The sequence below is a fragment of the Podarcis muralis genome, chromosome 18 (assembly GCF_964188315.1).
Source record: "Podarcis muralis chromosome 18, rPodMur119.hap1.1, whole genome shotgun sequence".
Taxonomy (NCBI): domain Eukaryota; kingdom Metazoa; phylum Chordata; class Lepidosauria; order Squamata; family Lacertidae; genus Podarcis; species Podarcis muralis.
In genome coordinates, this window is record NC_135672.1 from 5,059,835 (window position 1) to 5,083,600 (window position 23,766).

General features: G+C 51.3%; 1 protein-coding gene across 1 annotated transcript; it reads right to left on the reverse strand.

Annotated features, from left to right (window-relative positions):
- Positions 1-4,363: 4,363 nt before the first annotated feature.
- Positions 4,364-23,506, reverse strand: CCDC124 (coiled-coil domain containing 124). Its single transcript, XM_028713591.2, has 5 exons — positions 23,398-23,506; positions 21,392-21,568; positions 9,566-9,749; positions 8,743-8,857; positions 4,364-6,433 (listed from the first exon to the last, which is right to left on the reverse strand). The coding sequence occupies exons 2-5, from the start codon at positions 21,548-21,550 to the stop codon at positions 6,229-6,231; spliced, it is 663 nt and encodes a 220-aa protein (XP_028569424.1). The 5' UTR covers positions 21,551-21,568; positions 23,398-23,506; the 3' UTR covers positions 4,364-6,228.
- Between the last annotated feature and the right edge of the window lie 260 nt (positions 23,507-23,766).

Below are 23,766 nucleotides of genomic sequence, written 5' to 3' on the forward strand. Positions count from 1 at the left end.
AAGTGTGACGCGGCAGCTAAAAAAGCCAATGCAATTCTGGGCTGCATCACTGGGTTTGCTTCCCCGCTCCTCCACCTGCAGCTGCTGGGTGACCTTGGGCCAGTCACACTTCTCTGAAGTCTGGCTGCATCAATAGGAGTATAGCATCTAGATTGAGGGAAGTAATAGTGCCACTGTATTCTGCTCTGGTCAGACCTCACCTGGAGTACTGTGTCCAGTTCTGGGCACCACAGTTCAAGAAGGACACTGACAAACTGGAACGTGTCCAGAGGAGGGCAACCAAAATGGTCAAAGGCCTGGAAACGATGCCTTATGAGGAACGGCTAAGGGAGCTGGGCATGTTTAGCCTGGAGAAGAGGAGGTTAAGGGGTGATATGATAGCCATGTTCAAATATACAAAAGGATGTCATATAGAGGAGGGAGAAAGGTTGTTTTCTGCTGCTCCAGAGAAGCGGACACGGAGCAATGGATCCAAACTACAAGAAAGAAGATTCCACCTAAACATTAGGAAGAACTTCCTGACAGTAAGAGCTGTTTGACAGTGGAATTTGCTGCCAAGGAGTGTGGTGGAGTCTCCTTCTTTGGAGGTCTTTAAGCAGAGGCTTGACAACCATATGTCAGGAGTGCTCTGATGGTGTTTCCTGCTTGGCAGGGGGTTGGACTCGATGGCCCTTGGGGTCTCTTCCAACTCTATGATTCTATTATTCTATTCTATGATTCTAAGAACTTTGAGGGACACGCCCCATGTGTCCTGACAGGGGTCGGCTTGACTCATCACCAAACCAGAAATGTGAGAACTGTCTCCATATGGGCATGTGTTCCATTGCTCAGACACCACCCTAAGCCAGACTTAAGAGGGAACGGTCTCCCTGGGGAGGCTGTGGGCTCACCCTTGGAGGCTTTTAAGCAGTGTTTTGACGGCCATCTGTCATGGATGCTTAAGCTGAGATTCCTGCATTGCAGGGGGCTGGACTAGAGCAGGGGTAGGCAACCTAAGGCCCGGGAGCTGGATGCGGCCCAATCGCCTTCTCAATCTGGACCGCGGACGGTCCAGGAATCAGCGTGTTTTGACCTGAGTAGAATGTGTCCTTTTATTTAAAATGGATCTCTGGGTTATTTGTGGGGCATATTTTTTTTTCAAAAACCACATGGTCTGAGGGACGGTGGACTGGCCCACGGCTGAAAAAGGTTGCTGACCCCTGGACTAGAGGGTCCTCGGGGGGGGGGTGTTTCCCTTCCAACTCTACAATTCCATGATTCTGTGTCTTTGCAACCGAATTACTGTTTTAAGCCTGCCTGAACAAAGCTGCGGTGATTTGTTATTCTGCAACAGAACCTCACCTTTTACAAGACTCTTTGTGTGATTATTTTAAGGGGGGGGGGAAGAGAAGGGGAGAAATACCAGGAAAATCTATAGTCTGCCTTAAAGCACCCCAGATTACTTAAACTAAAAGGCTAAAAGCAGAATATCTAAGCTTCCCTTTTAAGCTGCAAAGGGATGCACTCTGCTGAACTCACAGACTCCTCCCCCCCCCAATTCTATTTTATTAAGTTTCAATATTTTATTAAGTTCCAAAAGTTTTGTCTCTTATTTATGTCGACTTCCTACCCAAGATGGGTGGCCTGCAGAACGGAGTTCCATAGTTTCCCAACAGCCAGTATGCAAAAATTGCAGGGGGGGTTGGACTAGATGAATCTCGGGGTCCCTTTCCAACTCTACAGTCTATGAAAAGCATTGCTGCCTCGGCGGCTAGTAGCCTGGGATAGCCCTCTCTACGAATTTGTCTAATCCTCTTTTAAAGCTATCTTGGGTTTTGCATGATTCCAGAAACATTTTGTTTTGCTGTTTTAATGCAGGCAGAGCTCTGTAATCTTTGCAGGGCTGGGGTCCTCAGAAGGTCTGGATGGAGTCATGCACCGGCTTCCAAACCTCCCTTTCCAATTTATTTATTTTTAACCAGGAAATTAAAAGGAGAACGGAACCAGTGTCCTTCGGACGACCTTGGAGGGGTTGGCGCTTCTGCGGCACGGCGGACCGTTATCGCTCGTGCATCAGCCTCTGCTCTGGTTATCTCAGTCCCCGCAGAGGTGGGGAGCGATGCTAAGGCATGCCATATCTGCTGAGAGGATGCAGGAACATCGGGGCAGGAAGGGAGAGATAACAGAAGACGCTCAGGCTGGATGATGGCCAGGAAAAGAAGATCGATGCCAGAGACAAATGGGAAAAACAATGGATGGTCACCTGCTGGGGGTTCTTTAGCTGTGATTCCTGCATTGCAGGGGGTTGGACTAGATGGCCATTGGGGGTCCCTTGCAACTCCTCAATTCCATGATTCTATGTGCTCAATGCCGCCCCAGGCAGCCAGTTCAGTTCCCTTGGCTCCCTCCTCCTGGCAGAATTAGGACAACTGGGTTGTCTTCAGGGGTAGCCCTATTTTGTTGTTGTTGTTGTTGTCATCTGTCAGTCTCGAGAGGCAACGGAGTGCACCTCTGGTAAAGGTAAAGGGACCCCTGACCATTAGGTCCAGTCGTGGCCGACTCTGGGGTTGTGGTGCTCATCTCGCTTTATTGGCCGAGGGAGCTGGCGTACAGCTTCCAGGTCATGTGGCCAGCATGACTAAGCCGCTTCTGGCGAACCAGAGCAGCGCACGGAAACGCCGTTTACCTTCCCGCCGGAGTGGTACCTATTTATCTACTTGCACTTTTGACGTGCTTTCAAACTGCTAGGTTGGCAGGAGCTGGGACCGAGCAACAGGAGCTCACCCCGTCATTGCGGGGATTCGAACTGCCGACCTTCTGATTGGCAAGTCTTAGGCTCTGTGGTTTAACCCACAGCGCCACCCTACACCTCTGGAGGTGAAGGCAAATTGCTGTGTTAGCAGCACCAAAGCGACCTCTCCGGGGAGGAAGCCTGGGCTGTGTGCACGGAGGTCCTGGGCTACCCAAACGACAAGACCTGCCTCTTGGGTTCACTGATGCGGTCCGACGGAAAGCAGAGCAAGACGTTTGGCACCAGCTTGGCTGCAGCTGTTGCTGGAAGGAGGTGTACAAGGCGCCATGCAACCGCTTTAGGGACTCTGCTTCATTTTTGCAGAGAGTCTACTCCTGAGCCTTTTCTTTTCTCGAAGATATCCCGGCCGTAAGACAGCGGAGGTTTAGGGTCAGCGTTTTCCTTTTCCTAGACTGGTTCCCTTCCCAGGAGGGCGAGCCCCACCTGCCCCCTCTACAAGAAGGGCAGAAACTGCCTTCTTGACCGCTGGAACCCACTCTTGATCTCGTCCACTCAGTCGGTGGGAGCCTGTCTTCGCATGCAGGGGAAGCAGCGGTTTTAACCCAGCCCTCCGCTGCTTTCGATGAAACCTAGGAATGGGTGAATATGGCTTTCTGAAGTGGTCTTGGCGCACCTGGGAGTTAGGGGGCTTCCTCCAGATAGGGAGACCCAGCTCCCCCAAACTACTAGGAGTGTGATACATTTGGCTTCTAAAGGGTTAACCGCCCCCTTTCCAAGGCTTGCTGTTTTCCTGCTTTCTGTAAATGCTGCAATTACTGCTCCAGACCCCACCTAATTAGGAGGCCTTGTTTTCCCCCCAGGGAAGGCTCAGCAGAGCTAATGATAATTAGAAAGAGGCGTCTGGGGGATGTCTCTAGATGGGATCCTCTGACTAAGCCTATTGCTCCTGGGCTGAGAACACCAGTTCATCTGTGGCGGGAGAGAGAGGCGTTGGTCAAGGTGAGCTTTTGTGTGCCCCACATCCATTTACAGGCAGGAGAGCCTTTCAAAAGAACACAAGAGTCATTTTGGACTCATCGCTGTCCATGGAGGCGCAGGTCAATTCTGCGTCCAGGGTTGCAGTCTACCAGCTGCATCTGAGACCCTACCTGCCTACATGCCCTGGCTATCTCTCACTTGGACTACTGCCATGAGCTCTCCGTGGGGCTGCCTTTGAAGGTGACTCAGAAACAACAACTAATCCAGAACGCGGCGGCTAGACGGGTGACTGGGAGTGGCCGCCAGGACCATATAATACTGGTCCTGAAAGACCTACGTTGGCTCCCAGTAAGTTTCTGAGCACAATTCAAAGTGTTGGTGCTGACCTTGAAAACCCTAAATGGCCTCGGCTCAGTATACCTGAAGGAGCATCTTCACCCCCAGCCTGGACACTGAGGTCCAGCTCCGAGGGCCTTTTGGCAGTTCCCTCACTGAGAGAAGTGAGGTTACAGGGAACCAGGCAGAGGGCCTTCTTGGTGGTGGCGCCCTCCCATCAGAATGTCAAGGAAATAAACAACTACATGACTTTTAAAAGACGTCAAAGAGATATCCAATTACACCACCTTTTGAAGAAGAAGCAGCAACAGAGGAAAATCAGATGATGGCACAGTTCAAACACTTTATTCCGTTTGGGAAGTTGGGTTTACAAATTTGGGGCAATTATCTATATATATATTTTGCTTTTGTATTTAATGCTGAAACTTTTCTCTGCAGAGAAGAGCAGCAACGCTGGGGTACGTCCGGCGAATTGGGGTTGGGGGGGCTCATAATTGTCTGCTTGGGGGCCAGATGGGATTCACATTGAGCAAAAAGGGAAGGCCCTGGTGCTAAAAACTGGGGAGAGAGGAAGGTGATACCCAGTTTGCGTACACACACACACACACACACACACACAGAAAGATGGGTGTCCCCCGCTGCTCTGACACCCCCATCTGAAACTCAGCAAGCATTCCTGGATTCGGCAGAGGAAAGAGGGAAAAGGAACACGCTGTTTTTTGAGCGATCAGTTCGTGCCTTGGCAAGGCGAGAGCTCTGCTGCCACTGACCTGTGGCACAACGAGAACGAGGGAGGCTGTCCCCGATCGTGCAAAGGCCTCCTCAACAACAGGAAGACGTCACCAAGTTGCACCTTGTTCCAAATTCCCCTGAGCAAGGAAAAACCCCGTGCCAGAAGTGGAGCAGCGGTAAGGGGAGGCGAGATGAGGGGTGCATGCTCCCTGCAGATTTTAAAAAGACCCCCCAAAGAAACCCTCTGTTGTTAAGAGAGTCAAGAGAGGGGCGCCGATCTCACGGCAAGAATGCGAAAAGGTGATGCCAGGCTCAGAGGCCTCACTGAGGATTTTTCGCTCCCGCCTCCTCCTTACTCCCCCAGCCCCGAGTGCAATGCCAGCCTTCCTGACCCAAGAAGCTTATGGCTGCCAGATGAATCGGAGATGGAGGGACGTTTGCGGCCTTCCAGACATGACTGGACCCCCAGCAGCCAGCAGGGTCAACGGTCAGGGACGACAGTGGCAAAAGATGGAGGGCAGCAGTATCTGGAGGGATAGAGGCACTGAATAAACAAGCAGAGCAAGAACTAAGCGAGGGCAGCATGGCCTGGCAAAGGGCAGCCTCGGCCTCCTCCTTACAGAGGGGGGCACCCTACTTTGGGTAGAGGCTTGCAGGATTGGGGAGGGGGTGCGCGGTTGTTGCTGAACGGATCCTCCGAACCAAACCGCCCTCCACAAACAGAGTAAAAGGTCAGTTTGGAAAACTGGAAGGCTAAGGAAGAGCGCCTCTCCCTAAAGTGGGTAGCACGGCAAAGTGATCTGCCCTCGCCTTTTCTCGCTTCTGCAATGCTGGGGGGCGGCATTTCTTTGTTGTTTCACCTGCAAGGGCTTTCATGCCTGCCCCACTGACCCACAACCCAATCTTGGAAGACATACTGACCTCTAAAGAAGAACTAGCTCCCGTCTTGAGATGCGACGTGGCAGAGAAAAGTGTTGCGCTTTGGGGGTTAGGAGGAGAAGGGGGCGGCACAGATTTTTGCTACGCCTGAGTCTCCCCCCGCCCCCCCCCAAACCAAAGCACAAAGAGGCAGATGAAGACGGCACCGTCCCAAGAGAGAGAGAGAAAGAGAAAGTTAGGTACCCGGGGCAATCCCATCTGGCCCCGCAGGAAAAGTTTCCGAGCCAATTTGAGCCTGCTTGCGCAGCAGATCAGGAAACCCAAATTTAAGGGGTGTGTCTGGGGAGGGGGGAGGTTTTCGAGTCCAACGGGGGAGGTCAATGAAAGCAAGGGGGAATATTTAGTTGCACCTTAATTTTAATCCGTAGAGCGGAGCGTGGAGGGGACCACCGTGGCCTTGGCTGTTCTTGAAAGGCGGTTCAGTGTTGGGGCGGGGCGGAAAAAGGAGGTGGCCTCTCTCTCTTTCTCCCTGCACCGCTTCCCACGCCCACACATGGGGGGCTTCACCAGTCTCATTTCTGGCTGTTGTAAGCCGTGTGCCGCTGGTTCATGGGGTTCTCGGGCGACTTCATCCACTCTTTCTTGAGGAGCTGCTTCAGCTGCGAGAGCCGCATGTTGGGGTTCTCCTGCTTCAGCCGCGGCAGCTGGACCTCCTCGAAAGCCGTGAAGGCGGCCTTCATCCGGCGCTCGGGGTGGCGGTCCAGGTCGTCGGCAACGCTGGAGGTGGAGAAATGAGAAATATAGAAATGGCAGAACTGCAGAGCTGGAAGGGTTATCTAGTTACAAGCCTGGTGGATCAGGGGAATGCTGCAGGCATAGGTAAAGGTAAAGGGACCCCTGACCATTAAGGTCCAGTCGTGGCCGACTCTGGGGTTGCGGTGCTCATCTCGTTTTATTGACCGGCATACAGCTTCTGGGTCATGTGGCCAGCATGGCTAAGCCGCTTCTGGCGAACCAGAGCAGTGCACGGAAACGCTATTTACCTTCCCGCCGGAGCGGTACCTATTTATCTACTTGCACTTGACGTGCTTTTGAACTGCTAGGTTGGCAGGAGCAGGGAGTGAGCAACGGGAGCTCATTCCGTCGCGGGGATACAAACCGCCGACCTTCTGATCGGCAAGTCCTAGGCTCTGTGGTTTAATCCGCAGCACCACCCACATCCCTGCTGCAGGTATAGTATAACTTGATTTCAATAAGGCTTTTGACAAAGTCCCCTGTGATATTCTTGCAAGGAAGCTGGTGAAATGTGGGTTGAACGAGGGAACTGTTAGGTGGATTTGTAGCGGGTTGAAGGACCAAACCTAAAGGTAAAGGGACCCCTGACCGTTAGGTCCAGTCGTGGCCAACTCTGGGGTTGCAGCGCTCATCTCGCTTTACTGGCCAAGGGAGCCGGCGTACAGCTTCCGGGTCATGTGGCCAGCAGGACTAAGCCGCTTCTGGTGAACCAGAGCAGCGCACGGAAACACCGTTTACCTTCCCGCCAGAGAGGTACCTATTTATCTACTTGCACTTTGACGTGCTTTCGAACTGCTAGGTTGGCAGTTTTCATTAATGAGAGAACTCATTAATGGTTCCCCGTCATTCTGGGGAAAATTAACCAGTTGGGTGCCACGGGGATTCGTCCTGGGCCCATTGTTGTTCAACGTCTTTATAAACGACTTGGATGAAAGAATTGAGGTGATGCTCATCCAATTTGCAGATGGCACCAAACTGGGAGGGGGAGCTAATGTCGTAGAAAACAGAACCGGGATTCGAAATGACCTCAACAGTTCTATGATTCTATGACTTTAATGCAAGAAAGGAGATTCCCACTAAAAATCAGGAAGAACTTTCCGACATTAAGAGCTGTTCAACTGTGGAATGGACTCCCTTGGGCGGTTGTGGACTCTCCTTCATTGAAGGGAAGGGATTTAAGCAGAGGTTGGGTTGTCAGGGATTACACCTGGGTAAGCAGGTGTCAGGGATTCTTTGGCTGTGATTCCTGCATTCGTAGAACAGTAGCGTTGCAAGGGATCCCAAGGGTCATCTAGTCCAACCTCCTGCAATGCAGGAATCTCAGCTAAAGCACCTATGACAGATGCCCACCCAGCCTCTGCTTAAAAACCTCCAAGGAAGGGGAATCCACAACTGTCCAATGGAGTCCATTCCACAGTCAAACTCCCAATGTTTTGCCAGAATCTTCTTTTTTGTCATTTGAATGCATCACTTCAGACCCTACTCTCCAAATCAGCAGGTAATCAACTTGCTCAATCTTCCATGGGGTAGCCCTTTCGATATTAGAAGATGGCTGTCATATCACCTCTCAGCCTTCTCTTTCTCTGAATAAATTTAGCGACTCTTCCCCAGCCGGACTCATCTCTGCCTCCCTCCTCTCCTGCTTCAGTTTCCACCTCTGATTCCGGACTTCCCTTGGGGGTTCCCCCAGCAGGTTCCTCCCACCACTCTTCTGCATCCCGTCAGTCCATGACAGCTGCCTAGGTCTCCTCCTCTCATGGGTTTTCCCCAAGCAATCGGAGACTGCGCCTGCGCAAAACCAACCTCTCCTCCGCCCTTTTCATGCCTCTCCTGGTTCTGGGAGACTAGCGGGGAAGGGAGCTGGTTGTAACAGTAGGGGGAGACTCCCTGGCATCTTCACCAGCCTGACCCATCTCTGCCTCCTGACCTCCCTCCTCTCCTGTTTCAGCTTCTGCCTCTGGTTCTGAACTTCTCTCTGCCACAGAGTCTCCCCGCTCACTAAGCCCTGTTGCCTCTTCAGCTTCCGCCACCTCCTCCTCCCAGTCTCGTCCCTCTTCTGCCCCTGACCACTCATCATTGCCCCACCACCCCTCTCTGGACTCTGAGCCTTCCTCCCTTGGGGGGTTCACTTCATGAAATCTGGCCCTCTTTGAAAAAAGTTTGGGCACCCCTGCTTTGGAGCATCCGACTGGCCCCTGTGAGGGCAGGATGCTGGACTAGACAGGCCCCTCTTTGTCCTCATCCAGCTGCTGCAGGACGCCTCCTAGGCTCTTAGCTCTCACGTGGATTACCTGAGCACTGCAATGGCATCCTCAATGGTCCGTGCCTCTACAGCGCCTTCCTCCAGGATCCTGCGATTGATGTTCTCTTCCAAGGGCATCTCAAGGTGACTCTTCAGCTTCTCTCCTGGCAGAGAAGGGGGCAAATGGAAGCACAGGTTAGCTGGAGGTCAACCTTTTTTTTAAAAAATGCAGTAATACATTGCAGGGGACTGGACCATCCTCAGGGTCCATCATTCTAACACACTGCATTCTGTGAGTCACTCTCTGCTCTGGATGTGGCTGTGGTCTAAACCACTGAGCCTATTGGGCTTGCTGATCAGAAGGTTGGCAGTTTGAATCCCCATGATGGGGTGAGCTCCCGTTGCTCTGTCCCAGCTCCTGCCAACCTAGCAGTTCGAAAGCACACCAGCGCAAACAGATAAATAGGTACCGCTCCGGCGGGAAGGTAAACAGCATTTCTGTGTGCTTTGGCTTCCGTCAGTGTCCTCTTGCACCAGAAGCAGTTTAGCCCTGCTGGCCACATGACCCGGAAAGCTGTCTGTGGACCAACGCCGGCTCCCTCGGCCTGAAAGCGAGATGAGCGCCACAACCCCATAGTCGCCTTTCACTGGACTTAACCGTCCAGTGGTCCTTTACCTTTTTTTACCTGGACTCCCAGCACCCGCTAGTTCAGGCATAGGCAAACTCTCGCCCTCCAGATAATTTGGGACTACAATTCCCATCATCCCTAGCTAACAGGACCAGTGGTCAGGGATGCTGGGAACTGTAGTCCCAAACATCTGGAGGGCCGGAGTTTGCCTATGCCTGCGCTAGCCCATCATCTCCCGCTCACCGGGTTCCCCGTTCTCCTTCTGCTGCTCTTTCCGGAGCACCTCGTCGATCTGCGCCCGGGTGACTTTGCCCGGGGGCAGCGGCTTGGGAGTCTTCCCCTTCAGCTTGGCATCCTCTTCTTCCAGGAGGCGCTGCAGCTCCTTCTTGCGCTCCACCTGCTCCAGGCGCCGTTTCTCGCGCTCTTCCTAAAGCCACCGGAGGGCGGGAGGAAGAGAGAGAAAAGAGTCTAGTCCTCAGTCTAGAGCCAGTGTGGTGTAGTGGTTAAGAGCGGTGAACTCGTAATCTGGTGAACCGGGTTTGCTTCCCCGCGCCTCCACCTGCAGCTGCTGGGTGACCTTGGGCCAGTCACACTTCTCTGAAGTCTGGCTGCATCAATAGGAGTATAGCATCTAGATCGAGGGAAGTAATAGTGCCACTGTATTCTGCTCTGGCCAGACCTCACCTGGAGTACTGTGTCCAGTTCTGGGCACCACAGTTCAAGAAGGACACTGACAAACTGGAACGTGTCCAGAGGAGGGCAACCAAAATGGTCAAAGGCCTGGAAACGATGCCTTATGAGGAACGGCTAAGGGAGCTGGGCATGTTTAGCCTGGAGAAGAGGAGGTTAAGGGGTGATATGATAGCCATGTTCAAATAGATAAAAGGATGTCATATAGAGGAGGGAGAAAGGTTGTTTTCTGCTGCTCCAGAGAAGCGGACACGGAGCAATGGATCCAAACTACAAGAAAGAAGATTCCACCTAAACATTAGGAAGAACTTCCTGACAGTAAGAGCTGTCCGACAGTGGAATTTGCTGCCAAGGAGTGTGGTGGAGTCTCCTTCTTTGGAGGTCTTTAAGCAGAGGCTTGACAACCATATGTCAGGAGTGCTCTGATGGTGTTTCCTGCTTGGCAGGGGGTTGGACTCGATGGCCCTTGTGGTCTATTCCAACTCTATGATTCTATGATAAACTCCGAAAAATAACTTAACCTTAAGCCTAGGTTACTGTCGTCGCCACAATGGAATGTTTAGGAGCCTTTTTTTGGCAACTGATTTTATTTTATTATTATTCATTTCATTTCTATACTACTTTCTATTTGAAAGAGAGAGAAAAAAACCATAAAGCAGGTTTTCAGCACATTAAAACTTCCAATAAAACAATCCAGAATAAAAGAAATTCAGGAAAGTATTTCAGATCCTTCGGCAGGTGACATTTTGTTTTCCCCGTATTTATTTACCTACTTAATTTATAGAGCTTCCCCCTAGCAGAAGGGCTCTAGGAAGGCAGGATGGTGTAGCGGTTAGAGTGTCAGACCTGTGAGATCAGGGTTCAAATCCCCACTCAGTCCTGGAGCTCACTGGGCGACTCTGGAGTCAGTTCCAGCCTCTTGGCCCACCTAACAGGGTCGTTGTCGGGATTAACGGAGGAATGGGGTGAACCATGTACTCCTTGGAGAAAAAGGTGAGAGATAAGAAAGCTGGAGGGGCCAGCCAGGTGGTGATGCCAGTTGCAAACCTGGCGCCCAGAGATCTCCATGTGGCTGTAACTGGACCAGCGCCAGTCGCAAAATGCGCCTGTGCCTGGGGAATTTTGAGCACTACCACTGAGCTATGGCCCTTCCCCTGTGCATGGACTACAAATCCCATAACTCCCAGCCAGCCTCCCCAAAGGCTGCATGATATCAGGGAGGATGGTATCTGTAAGCCCAAAACATCTGAAGTTTGGGAAAAGTTGGCCTGCAATACAAGCCTTCCTAAATAATCAAAGACAGCAATCCATTCAACGATTCGCCAAGAAGCGCAGCTAAGCCCAAGATCAACGGCGCAGAAAGCCCAACATCCCCATTAACACCTCCCAACTGGCCAAGGTGGTACAGAAAGCAATTTGCGCGTTGGATCTGGTCAATAGCAATCAACAAATCCAAAAGCCCAGGAGAGGCATTAAGACCAGGAGTCAATAAGACCAGAGACTCTTTCGAAATGGAAAAGCTGTGTCTCAAAGCGCGCCCCGTACACATCGCCCAGATGAGCCATCAGATCATTTAACATTTGAAGATTCAGAGCAAATGAAAGAAAGGTCTTCCCCTCTGTGGCGGAGAGCTGAACTGTGGAACTCCCCGCCACAGGAGGAAGTGAAGACCATGACTTTGAGAACTGCAGAAGGAGCCAGGAAGAGAGGAGAGGAGTTCAGGGATATATATATTTTTTAAAAAAACAACCATAGCTATGTCTCCTTTAAAAAAAAATATTATTATTATTATTATTATTATTATTATTATTATTATTATTATTTGTATTATTATGCTCTACACCTGCAGGTCTCAGGGAGGTTCACAATATAAAATCACATAGTAATAATATAATAATAACAAGAATTTATTATTTATACCCCGCCCATCTGGCTGGGCTTCCCCAGCCACTCTGGGCAGCTTCCACCCAAATATTAAAATACAGTAATGCATCAAACATTAAAAGCTTCCGCAAAGAGGGCTGCCTTCAGATGTCTTCTGAAAGTTTGGTAGTTGTTGTTCTCTCTGACATCTGGTGGGAGGGGCGTTCCACAGGGCGGGTGCCACCACCGAGAAGGCCCTCTGTCTAGTTCCCTGTAACTTGGCTTCTTGCAGTGAGGGAACCACCAGAAGGCCCTCGGATCTGGACCTCAGTGTCTGGGTAGAACGATGGGGGTGGAGACGCTCCTTCAGATATACAAACAAAATCATATCTATATATATTTATCTATGTTATAATACAAACAATTTGCTCGCTTTATATGGTTTTTTGTGCTTTGTGGTATTTGTAGTTTTGTATGTTTCATTTTATGCATTGTGATTCGCCATTTTTTTAATTGATTATAGTTTAGCAATTCTTTATTGTAACTTAGGTGCAAATTGCTTAAGCATTATTTATTAATACGTATTTAGTTTTACTGCTTACTATTATATTCTAAGGGATGCGGGTGGCGCTGTGGGTTAAACCACAGAGCCTAGGACTTGCCAATCAGAAGGTCGGTGGTTCGAATCCCCGTGACGGGGTGAGCTCCCGTTGCTCGGTCCCTGCTCCTGCCAACCTAGCAGTTCGAAAGCACGTCAGAGTGCAAGTAGATAAATAGGTACCGCTTCGATGGGAAGGTAAACAGCATTTCCGTGCGCTGCTCTGGTTCGCCAGAAGCGGCTTAGTCATGCTGGCCACATGACCCGGAAGCTGTACGCTGGCTCCCTCGGCCAGTAAAGCGAGATGAGCACCGCAACCCCAGAGTTGGTCACGAAGGGACCTAATGGCCAGGGTCCCTTTACCTTTACCTATTATATTCTAATGGATGGTGGAATGGTGCTTAATTTGATATACAGCAAGTTGTGCTTTTTTTGAAGTTACCGTATGTTTTTATTATGACTTTCTATGGTCTGCCTGAAACCCTGGAGAGCTGCTGGCAGTCAGTGTGGGCAATACTGGGCTAGACAGACGCCAATGGATCTGGCTGAAGGTGAGGCAGCTGGCCTTATAGGTTCGCATCCCGTTAAAGATTTGAGTCTCAAAACGGCATTGTGCTCAAACTTAATGGCGGAGGAGAAATTGGCCGTTCTGGCCGAGGCTGAATCCTCACCAAAAAGAGGAAGGTGCTCTTGCAAGAGGATAGGAAGCAGAGAGAGAGAGAGATCACGGAATTATAGAGCTGGAAGGGACTCCCAAAGCCATCTAGTCCAACCTCCTGCCACACAGGAGATAGAAGTGAGGGAGAGAGAGGATGGAAACAGACAGAGAACACTCTGCATCCCTGGAGCCAGCGGGTTTGTGTCACCATGGAAGCATGATCAAATTAACCCAGCTGGTCTGATCCAAAGGATGCGTCCCGCCCCAGGGGACAGGTCGATGTCACAGAGATGCAGGGCTGAAACCGGAACCTCGCCGAGACGGGAGCAACGCCGCCCTTGGTCTGGCGCAGTTTCAAGGCTCCCGAATTACGGAGGGGCCTTTAATTAAGCTCTCTGGTCCTCCCCCTTGGGGCCTTCCGTGTGCAAAGCAAGCGTCCCTGCCGCCCCTTTCTCCCCTCGCCACCCCACAAAAGGGAAACGAAACACTATAGGATTCATCCAAAGAGACAGAAGAGAGGGACAAAACTGCTCTGTGATTCCAAAAGCTCTCAAACCAGCTGGAGAGATCTATCCGTTGCTGCCGCCTCCTGGGCAGAAGGGAGAAGTGCCCCTTCGCCGAATGGAGCGTGAAAGGTGTTGTTTGCCTGCTTCAGAAGACTCCAGCGTCTACCCAAGTAACACAGACCATTGGGTCGCCTGGCTCAGCTATTGGCTAGCACTGGTTGGAGGGTTTCTGACTGGGGGGGGGGGTGTTTCCCCAGCCCTTCCAGGAGCCACTGAAGAATGAACCTGGGGGCTCATGCAGGTTCTCTGCCCCTGAGCTCCATCCCCAAAAGATAAAACAAGATTCTATCTAGTCCTCATGGTAATAATAATAATAATAATAACGATGCCTTATGAGGAACGGCTAAGGGAGCTGGGCATGTTTAGCCTGGAGAAGAGGAGGTTAAGGGGTGATATGATAGCCATGTTCAAATATATAAAAGGATGTCACATAGAGGAGGGAGAAAGGTTGTTTTCTGCTGCTCCAGAGAAGCGGACACGGAGCAATGGATCCAAACTACAAGAAAGAAGATTCCACCTAAACATTCGGAAGAACTTCCTGACAGTAAGAGCTGTTCGACAGTGGAATTTGCTGCCAAGGAGTGTGGTGGAGTCTCCGTCTTTGGAGGTCTTTAAGCGGAGGCTTGACAACCATATGTCAGGAGTGCTCTGATGGTGTTTCCTGCTTGGCAGGGGGTTGGACTCGATGGCCCTTGTGGTCTCTTCCAACTCTATGATTCTATGATTCTAAGTCTCTCAGCCCCACTCACCTCACAGAGTGTCTGCTGCAGGTACCCAACTGTGTCCACAACTCCATACTTCTGTTAAAGGTAAAGGTAAAGGGACCCCTGACCATTAGGTCCAGTCGTGGCCAACTCTGGGGTTGCGGCGCTCATCTCGCTTTATTGGCCGAGGGAGCCGGCGTACAGCTTCCGGGTCACATGGCCAGCATGACTAAGCCGCTTCTGGCGAACCAGAGCAGCGCACGGAAACTCCGTTTACCTTCCCGCCAGAGTGGTACCTATTTATCTACTTGCACTTTGACGTGCTTTTGAACTGCTAGGTTGGCAGGAGCAGGGACCGAGCAACGGGAGCTCACCCTGTCGTGGGGATTCGAACCGCCGACCTTCTGACTGGCAAGTCCTAGGCTCTGTGGTTTAACCCACAGCGCCACCCGCATCCCTTATACTTCTATTAGAAGCTGGTGAGTGCCCAATTTCAACTAAAGCGTGGTGGGCTGCCCTAAAACACTGGCTCAGGATTTCAGTGGTTAATCTAGGGAAGGGTTTGTACCAACACCTGACCAATGAGGAGTTTGTCAGCAAATGGCAGAAAACCATGGCTAGAAAAGCCACCTCTATTGGTCTGTCTCCCCCCCAACTGTATTACCTGGGTTATGTAGGCGCCCAAAAGATTTTAAAGCAAAGATTATGGGATAATACACACAGTGACTTGCGATCTTGATCACATGCAGTCTGTAGTCCGCTGGCAGTAGGAGTATAATATGGGCATGTCTTTAAATTAACACCTTACATTAAAAACCTGACAGTACCAAATTATCGAAGGTCATTCATCAAAGCCAGACTAAACGTTTTTCCTTTTGCAGTGTTTGATGGCAGGTTGAGAGGAGTTCCCTACCAGGACAGACTTTGCTCGTGTGCTCAAGACATCGATTCCATAAAACATATTTTGTTGCATTGTGCAAAATATGAGCAAGCCAGGGCTGAACTGATATTACCCTTGCTGGTACCTTTCCCGGGAAAATCAGAGGCTCACTATGTCAGGTTCCTACTGGAAGACCGGACAAACGCTAGAACATTAGCAGTGGCCAAGTTTTTATCGGTGCTTGCAAGAACCAATGATCCCTATATTCTGAACAAAATGCTTGTTTAACCTGGAGGTAGGCTGTCTGAATTGTGCAGGGCTGCCTTCAGGTAACTTCTAAAAGTCAGATAGTTGTTTATTTCCTTGACATCTGAAGGGAAGGTGTTCCACAGGACAGGCACCACCACCGAAAAGGCCCTCTGCCTGGTTCCCTGTAACCTCATTTCTTGCAGGGAGGGAACCACCAGAAGGCCCTCGGCACTGGACCTCAGTGTCCGGGTAGAACGATGGGGGTGGAGACGCTCCTTCAGGTATACAGGACCGAGGCCATTTAGGGCTTTAAAGGTCAGCACCAACACTTTGAATTGAGCTCGGAAATGTACTGGGAGCCAATGTAGGTCTTTCAGGACCGGTGTTCTATAGTCCCGGCGGCCACACCCAGTCACCAGTCTAGCTGCCGTATTCTGGATTAGTTGTAGTTTCCAGGTCACCTTCAAAGGTATAAACAAAGGGCCTGGATTAAATTGGGATTGTAGCAAGTTGCTGGACACCAGTGCAGACTATCTGTGCATCTAGGCCTGTATTGGTTACACTGGCTGGCAGCTGCTCTCCAGGGTTTTTTGCAGGGGCAATCCAGCCAGATGGGCAGGGTATAAGTATATTATTATTAGTAGTAGTAAGTAAAGGTAAAGGGACCCCTGACCATTAGGTCCAGTCGTGGCCGACTCTGGGGTTGCAGCGCTCATCTTGCTTCATTGGCCGAGGGAGCCGGCGTACAGCTTCCGGGTCATGTGGCCAGCAGGACTAAGCCGCTTCTGGCGAACCAGAGCAGCGCACGGAAACGCCGTTTACCTTCCCGCCAGAGCGGTACCTATTTATCTACTTGCACGTTGACGTGCTTTCGAACTGCTAGGTTGGCAGGAGCAGGGACCGAGCAACGGGAGCTCACCCCGTCACGGGGATTCGAACCCCCGAACCTGTTATTATTATTATTAGTGGTGGTATTATTATAAAGCTGGGGATTGCAGTAGGGACCTTTCACACACCTAAAGGAGGCACTCTACCTGTGAGCTACAGGTCTTGGCTAGGGCGTTAAAGGAGGGACAGTACTTCTGGTGGGGGACATGTGCTCCTCCTGGGGTCGTTTGCCCACCTGCACTCAGCATTCACCTGTGGCTCCTGGAAGCTGCCAGGAGGCGACAGCGGCCACAATCCCAGAACGGCTTTGACTGGCCGGCTGAACCAGGTGAGGGGAGCCGATGGATCTCAGACCCTCGGCGAGTTAGGGGCTTCCCCTGTATGCGAAGACAGGCTCTGGTGCAGTGTTTCCCAACCGGAGTTCCGCGGCACACTAGTGTGCCGCGAGACGTTGCCTGGTGTGCCGTGGGAGGGAGGCGGGCGAGTCGGGCGGTGAGAGGCGGGGCGGCGGCGGCGAGGAGAGGCCGCCCAGCGCGGGGCTCTCGCCGTCTGCCTGCCTGGCTGCCTGCGTGGCGCTGACGTCACGGGGCTGTAACGTGCCCCACATAAGCACACGCGGGGCGGCGAGTGAGCTCCCTCCCACATCCCATCGCCGGCTCTGCACCAGGCGGTAGAGCTCGGCGAAGTCGCCGCGCTGGAAGGCCAGCAGCGCGCGCGCCTTGGCCAGGCTCTCTCCTGCCTGCGCCTCCAGGCACGGCGCCTCGGCGTCGGGCGGCAGCGAGCCCGGGAAGCGGCCCAGCCGGCCGGGGTCGCCCGCCTGCAGCAGCGCCTCGCACCCGCATGAGACCTGCTCCGCCGAGAAGCGCAGCGAGCGCGGCGGAGGCCAGCCCCGCGCTTGGAGAGGACGCAGCAGCCGTCGCCAAACCCGATCCTCTTCCTCCTGCTCCGCCGCCGTCCTCTGGCTCTCGGCCGGGAGGAGCCTTGCGGCGACGGGGCGGGCGCCGAAGTTGGCGCGCCTCCTCGGCAGCGCCTTCGTCCTCCTCCTCCTGCCTCTGCTCTCCTCTGGCGGCGGGGGTGCGCCGCCCTCCCCGGCCAGGGGGCTCGGCGGGGCCCGCGGGGAAGGAGGCCATGTTCGCGGCGCGCGGGATCGCGGCCCCCCTCGCCCGCCTCCGGCCCGCTCCCCTCCCCCTGCGCGCTGCCCTAGCCGTGCGGGTCTCCTCCCCCTGCGCCGCCGTCCCCTTTCCACATCCTAGGAGCCGCGGTCCGCCTACCGCCCCCGGGCCGCGGCGCGGCTCCCAGCCCGGGCTGGCCTCCGCCTCCTGGGATGCGCGCCCACCCCCGCGGCCCCCCAAACTTCGGAGCAACTCTCCAGACGCTTCTCCCCCGCCTCGGTCTCCCTCCTTTCCACTTCTCTTCCCCCCTTCCTTCCCTCTTTCTTTCTCTTTCTCTCCCACCCGCCTTTCCTTCTATTAACTTTCCTTTCCCCTCCCTTCGTCCTTCCTACTTTTACTCCTGGGCTCCTCCCCCCTTTGCACAGCCACAAATCAATCTCTCTCTCTTTTTTCCCCTCTCTCTCTTCTTTGCTCAGACGCAAAAAAGCGCCGCTTTTTGGAAATCCGGACTGCTGTCCCCGCTGAAACGATACTTTAAAAAAGGAAGAACCCACTGGCTCTTATTTCTGTTTAAAGCAGCAGATCCCGAACTCTTTTGGCCCACTGCCCCCTTGGTTCCACATCCCCCCGTGTCCCCTATGCTTACTCTATAGAAAGCATTACAGGGGTTAACGCGGCTCGCTAAGGAAGATATTAATAGAATTCTGCATTTGGGGGGAGACCCTAACAGTCATCTACCATTACCTTCTATGCTGTTACTATTTTTTTATTTTTTTTTACATAAGTAAAAAGTGACCTTTCCCCATCTGGCATGGTGGTGTGCCTCGAGATTTTTTTCATGACACAAGTGTGCCTTTGCCCAAAAAAGGTTGGGAAACACTGCTCTGGTGGACGGAATGGACGAGACCAAGAGTGGGCCCCATGGTCAAGAAGGCTGTTTCTGCCCCTGCTGTAGAGGGAAGTGAGGGGCCAATGGGGCTTGGATCCTATCTAGAAGGAAAACTATGACCCCAAATCTCTGCTGCCTTGTGGGATATATTTGGGAGAAGAAAAGGCTCAGGAGAAAACCCTACACAAATCCACAGTGGAGACACTAAGATGGTTGGATGGTGCCTTGTACGCCTCCTTCCGGTAACTCCTGCAGCCAAGCTGGTGCCAAACGTCTTGCTTTCCGTTCCTTTGGACCCCATCAGTGAGGCTGAGAGGGGGTCTTAATGTCTGGGCAGCCCAGGACACACCCACCCACCCACGGCCCAGGCTTTGTCGCCCCAGGAAGGCCATCTCAGTGCTGCTAGCCCAGCAAAAACAACACAGGAGGCAGCAGTCACAGGCTTCAGGTGAAGAAATGGTGACACACCCCAGATCGGATCCTGCCCTTCCAGATTCCTGGGAGGTGATTAAGCCCTGAAGTGCTCAGAATAAGGAAGTCAGCCCGGTCAGAAGAGTCACAAAGCCACATTATTTGTCTCAGGTTGAGCAATTCAGAGAGTGTCTGGTCTGCTTAAGAATGCCAGAAGATGCCCACCGACTCCAAGTTTGCCCATGATGGAGTGGGGATTCGAACCCTGATCTCCCAGGCCCTACTCCAGCACTCTCACCACCCCACTTCTGCCATGGGGCGGCTTTAAAAATCTAGTGAATGCCTGGAGGGGGTTGGAGGATGGATGGCGGCTAACAGATTGAGGTTGAATCCTGACAAGACAGAAGTACTGTTTTGGGGGGACAGGGAGCGGGTTGGTGTGGGGGATTCCCTGGTCTTGAATGGGGTAACTGTGCCCCTGAAGGACCAGGTGCGCAGCCTGGGAGTCATTTTGGACTCACAGCTGTCCATGGAGGCGCAGGTTAACGCTGTGTCCAGGGCAGCTGTTTACCAACTCCACCTGGTACGCAGGATGAGACCCTGCCTGCCTGCGGACTGTCTTGCCAGAGTGGTGCATGCTCTGGTTATCTCCCGCTTGAACTACTGCAATGCGCTCTACGTGGGGCTACCTTTGAAGGTGACCCGGAAACTGCAATTAATCCAGAATGCGGCAGCTAGACTTGTGACTGGGGGCGGCCGCCGGGACCACATAACACTGGTTCTGAGAGATCTGCATTGGCTCCCAGTACGTTTCCGAGCATGATTCAAAGTGTTGGTGCTGACCTTTAAAGCCCTAAATGGCTTCGGTCCTGTATACCTGAAGGAGCGTCTCCACCCCCATCGTTCAGCCCGGACACTGAGATCCAGCGCCGAGGGCCTTCTGGCGGTTCCCTCATTGCGAGAAGTGAGGCTACAGGGAACCAGACAGAGGGCCTTCTCGGTAGTGGCGCCCGCCCTGTGGAACGCCCTCCCATTAGATGTCAAAGAGATAAATAATTACCTGACATTCAGAAGACATCTTAAGGCAGCCCTGTTCAGGGAAGTTTTTAATATGTAACGCTGTACTGTTTTTAACACTGATTGGGAGCCGCCCAGAGTGGCTGGGGAAACTCAGCCAGATGGGCGGGGTATAAATAATAAATTATTATTATTATTATTATTATTATTATAGTTGGTAAATAAATAAGGGGAAGGCAAAATGCCACTTAAAGGATTGAAAAGATTATTGAAGTCTGAATTTGTTTTATTCTGGATTTGATGTTTTAATGCATTGTCAACTGCTTTGAGGCCCCCCCCCCCCATTTAAGGTGCTGCATGCTCTGGTTATCTCTCGCTTGGACTACTGCAATGCGCTCTATGTGGGGCTACCTTTGAAGGTGACCCGGAAACTACAACTAATCCAGAATGCGGCCGCTAGACTGGTGACTGGGAGCGGCCGCCAGGACCATATATTGAAAGACCTACACTGGCTCCCAGTACATTTCCGAGCACAATTCAAAGTGTTGGTGCTGACCTTTAAAGCCCTAAACGGCCTCAAAGGCCCAGTGTATCTGAAGGAGCATCTCCACCCCCATCGTTCTGCCCGGACACTGAGGTCCAGCTCCGAGGGCCTTCTGGCGGTTCCCTTGCTGCGAGAAGCCAAGTTACAGGGAAACAGGCAGAGGGCCTTCTTGGTGGTGGCGCCCGCCCTGTGGAACGCCCTCCCACCAGATGTCAAAGAGAACAACAATTACCAGACTTTTAGAAGACATCTGAAGGCAGCCCTGTTTAGGGAAATGTTTGATGCATTACTGTATTTTAATTTTTGTTGGAAGCCACCCAGAGTGGCTGGGGAAGCCCAGCCAGATGGGTGGTGTATAAATAATAAATTATTGTTATTATTATTATTATCATTATTATTATTGCAGTATAGAAATGAAGCAAATAATAACCATAATCATTATAATGTTCAATGTAAAAAAAGAAGAACTTGGGTTTGTTGTGGGTTCTTGGTTTCATTTTTATGACGTATTTTGTGTTTTCATTTTGTGGGTTCCTGCTGCAGCCGCTCTGAGAACCGCAGGCGGCATACAAATTTAACAAATAATAACAAAACAATAAGGAACATTTTCATTCCTATGCCGCTTTGTATTTTAAAGAAAAACAATAACCCCGAAGCTGTTGACAACACTTGAAAACATCAAATCAAACCATTTGGAACGAAACGAATTCAAGCTTCGGGACGACAATATTTCAGAGCCTTTTCTCAGTGGCGTTTTGCTTTGCCCGTATTTATTTCCCGACCTAATTTATATAGCTAATTTAATAAATAAAATGAATACACAAATCAAAAAGGCGCCTAGACATTCTGCTGTGGCGACCGCAAACTCGGTTTAAGGTGCGTATACGTTTGAGTTTCTAAGGCAGCTCGCTCTGCTCCTCTTCCCTTTGCAACCTGGCAGAGAATTTGGGGGGGGGGACCCCCGTCCCCCCCACCTTCCAGCCAGCCACTCCCCACTCACCTTCCTCTGCTCCTTCCTCATGACGTGTTTGTCCTCGTCTTTCCAGAAGGCATCCTCCAGCTCTTTCTGCTTCTTGGCATCAGCTGCTGCTTTGGCCTCCGCCTTCCTCGCTCGGGCGGCTGCCGACTTGGTGTTCTCCCCTTGGAACTTTTTGGGCATCCCTCAGGGTCCTCTGGCCTGGCGGGGGGGGGGGGGCAAAAGAGGGGTTTGCAAACGTGATTTTTGTTTTATTTGCAATTTTGCACTCAAATAAATAAATGAATAAATAAAGAGTGACCTGCGCCGTAAAAGCAAAGCCACGGAGATGTTAGGTAAGGTAAAGGGACCCCTGACCATTAGGTCCAGTCGTGACCGACTCTGGGGTTGCGGCGCTCATCTCGCTTTACTGGCCAAGGGAGCCGGCATACAGCTTCCGGGTCATGTGGCCAGCAGGACTAAGCCGCTTCTGGCGAACCAGAGCAGCGCACAGAAACGCCGTTTACCTTCCCGCCGGAGCGGTACCTATTTATCTACTTGCACTTTGACATGCTTTCGAACTGCTAGGTTGGCAGGAGCAGGGACCGAACAACGGGAGCTCACCCCGTTGCGGGGATTCTGCAATGCAGAAATTTCAGCTCATGCCTCCATGACAGGTGGCGATCTAACCTCTGCTTAAAAACCTCCGAGGAAGGTGATGTGCTGTGTGGCTTTAAATTTTATTTTTACAGACACGCCATGGGCCACCAGTGATCTCCAGACCACAATTTTGGGACCTGTGATCTAAAGTACACGACTTTGCTCCAAGGATCCCTTGCATTTTAACCTGTATTTTAAATTGTTTTTTTCCCTCTATTATGTTTTTACTGTAATTTTACTGGTGTTAGCCGCCCTGAGCCTGGCTCTGGCCGGGGAGGGCGGGGTATAAATAAAATTTATTATTATTACTATATATAAAATATATACCGCACTTCATCAAAAGATCTCAGGGCAGTTCACAGTATAAAATGCAAGATAAAACACAAGTAAATAATTAAACTCAAACAATTTTATGGAGCGTCTGTACACAGCTACAGTTTGTGTGTAATAATGCTAAAAAATCTTGCAACACTGCTATATATACAGTTCAGGGGCGTGCAAACTATGATCCCAGAGGACGTGCATGCAAACATGGTAAAGCAACTTATTTCCAAAGACTAGACAACGGAAAGTGACCACCAGGCGATTGAAAATAAAACTTAAAAACTATCTAAAATACAATTAGGGGATTAAAAACAAAATTAAGGTGATGTGGGTAGACTGCTAGAATTAAAGAAAAAAATGAGGAAAATTTTCTTTAAGAAGGGAAATATTTTGTGGGTTATTTAAAAATATATATCTTGGTCCTGTTAAAACGTATGCAGGACTTGAAGCATAGCAACAGATGAGAAATAGTAGTTTAATAAGTTCGAATTAATGTATATAATGGGTAAAATATAAGTAATACAGCAGCTTTATACAGTAAGGAAAGAACACCATGGAAAGGGTGGCTGGGAAGTCAGCGGAGAGGAGAGATTTGTTCTGAGTGTTGCCTCAAAGAATTTGCAAAATCTGATAATTTAGTAGCAAAAAAAAATCAAAATTTAAGAGCTGTATGCATAAGTATACCAAAACGAAGAATGCCAAACGCACAAGAGCACTTTCACAATTAATAATAATAATAATAATAATAATAATAATAATGGGATTTGAGGATACAGAAGAAGCAGCTGGCACGAAGTAAACAAAGGGCTTGATTTTTGTGGGGGGGCACAGTTTATTCAATGGGAGATTAATAAGAAGAGCTAATAAAATGCATTGCAAGGCTGGAGATATTTCTTTTCTTCTCTCTCCTCCTCCTCCTTTCTCTCTTTCCACCCCATGGCTTTTGGGGGGTCTCCCCCTCCCCCCACTTCCCCCTCCCCCCTGAAGGCAGCCCCTTGCCCCATAAATCGGGCGAGGGGGGGTCTCGCAATCCCCTGCCATCCTGCCCCACCCAACCCTCCCCTTACCTGCCGCCTCCACCTCCGGCCGTCGCAGCCTTTGTCCGTCACGCCCCCGCCTCCCTTTTCGAAAGCCACCCCTCCATGGGGCGCGGAAAAGGGGGGGGGATAGTCTCGCCGCCGCCGCCATTTTTGTTGAGGGCGGTTTCCATGTTTGTTGAGGGCAAAGCCAGCATTTCCCCCCCCCCTCCCCTCCATTCCCCAATTTTTTGTTCCCCTGCCTTTTCTTCGCTTCCTCACGGCAGGGCTAGTGATGTGTGGGGAAGGAAAAGAAAGAAACGCCCCCCCTCCCCACTTCTTAAGCAGCATTTCGAATTCATGTTGCCCGATACAAAGATGGCGTCGGCCACGACACGGAAGTGCCCGGGAGCAGTGTGC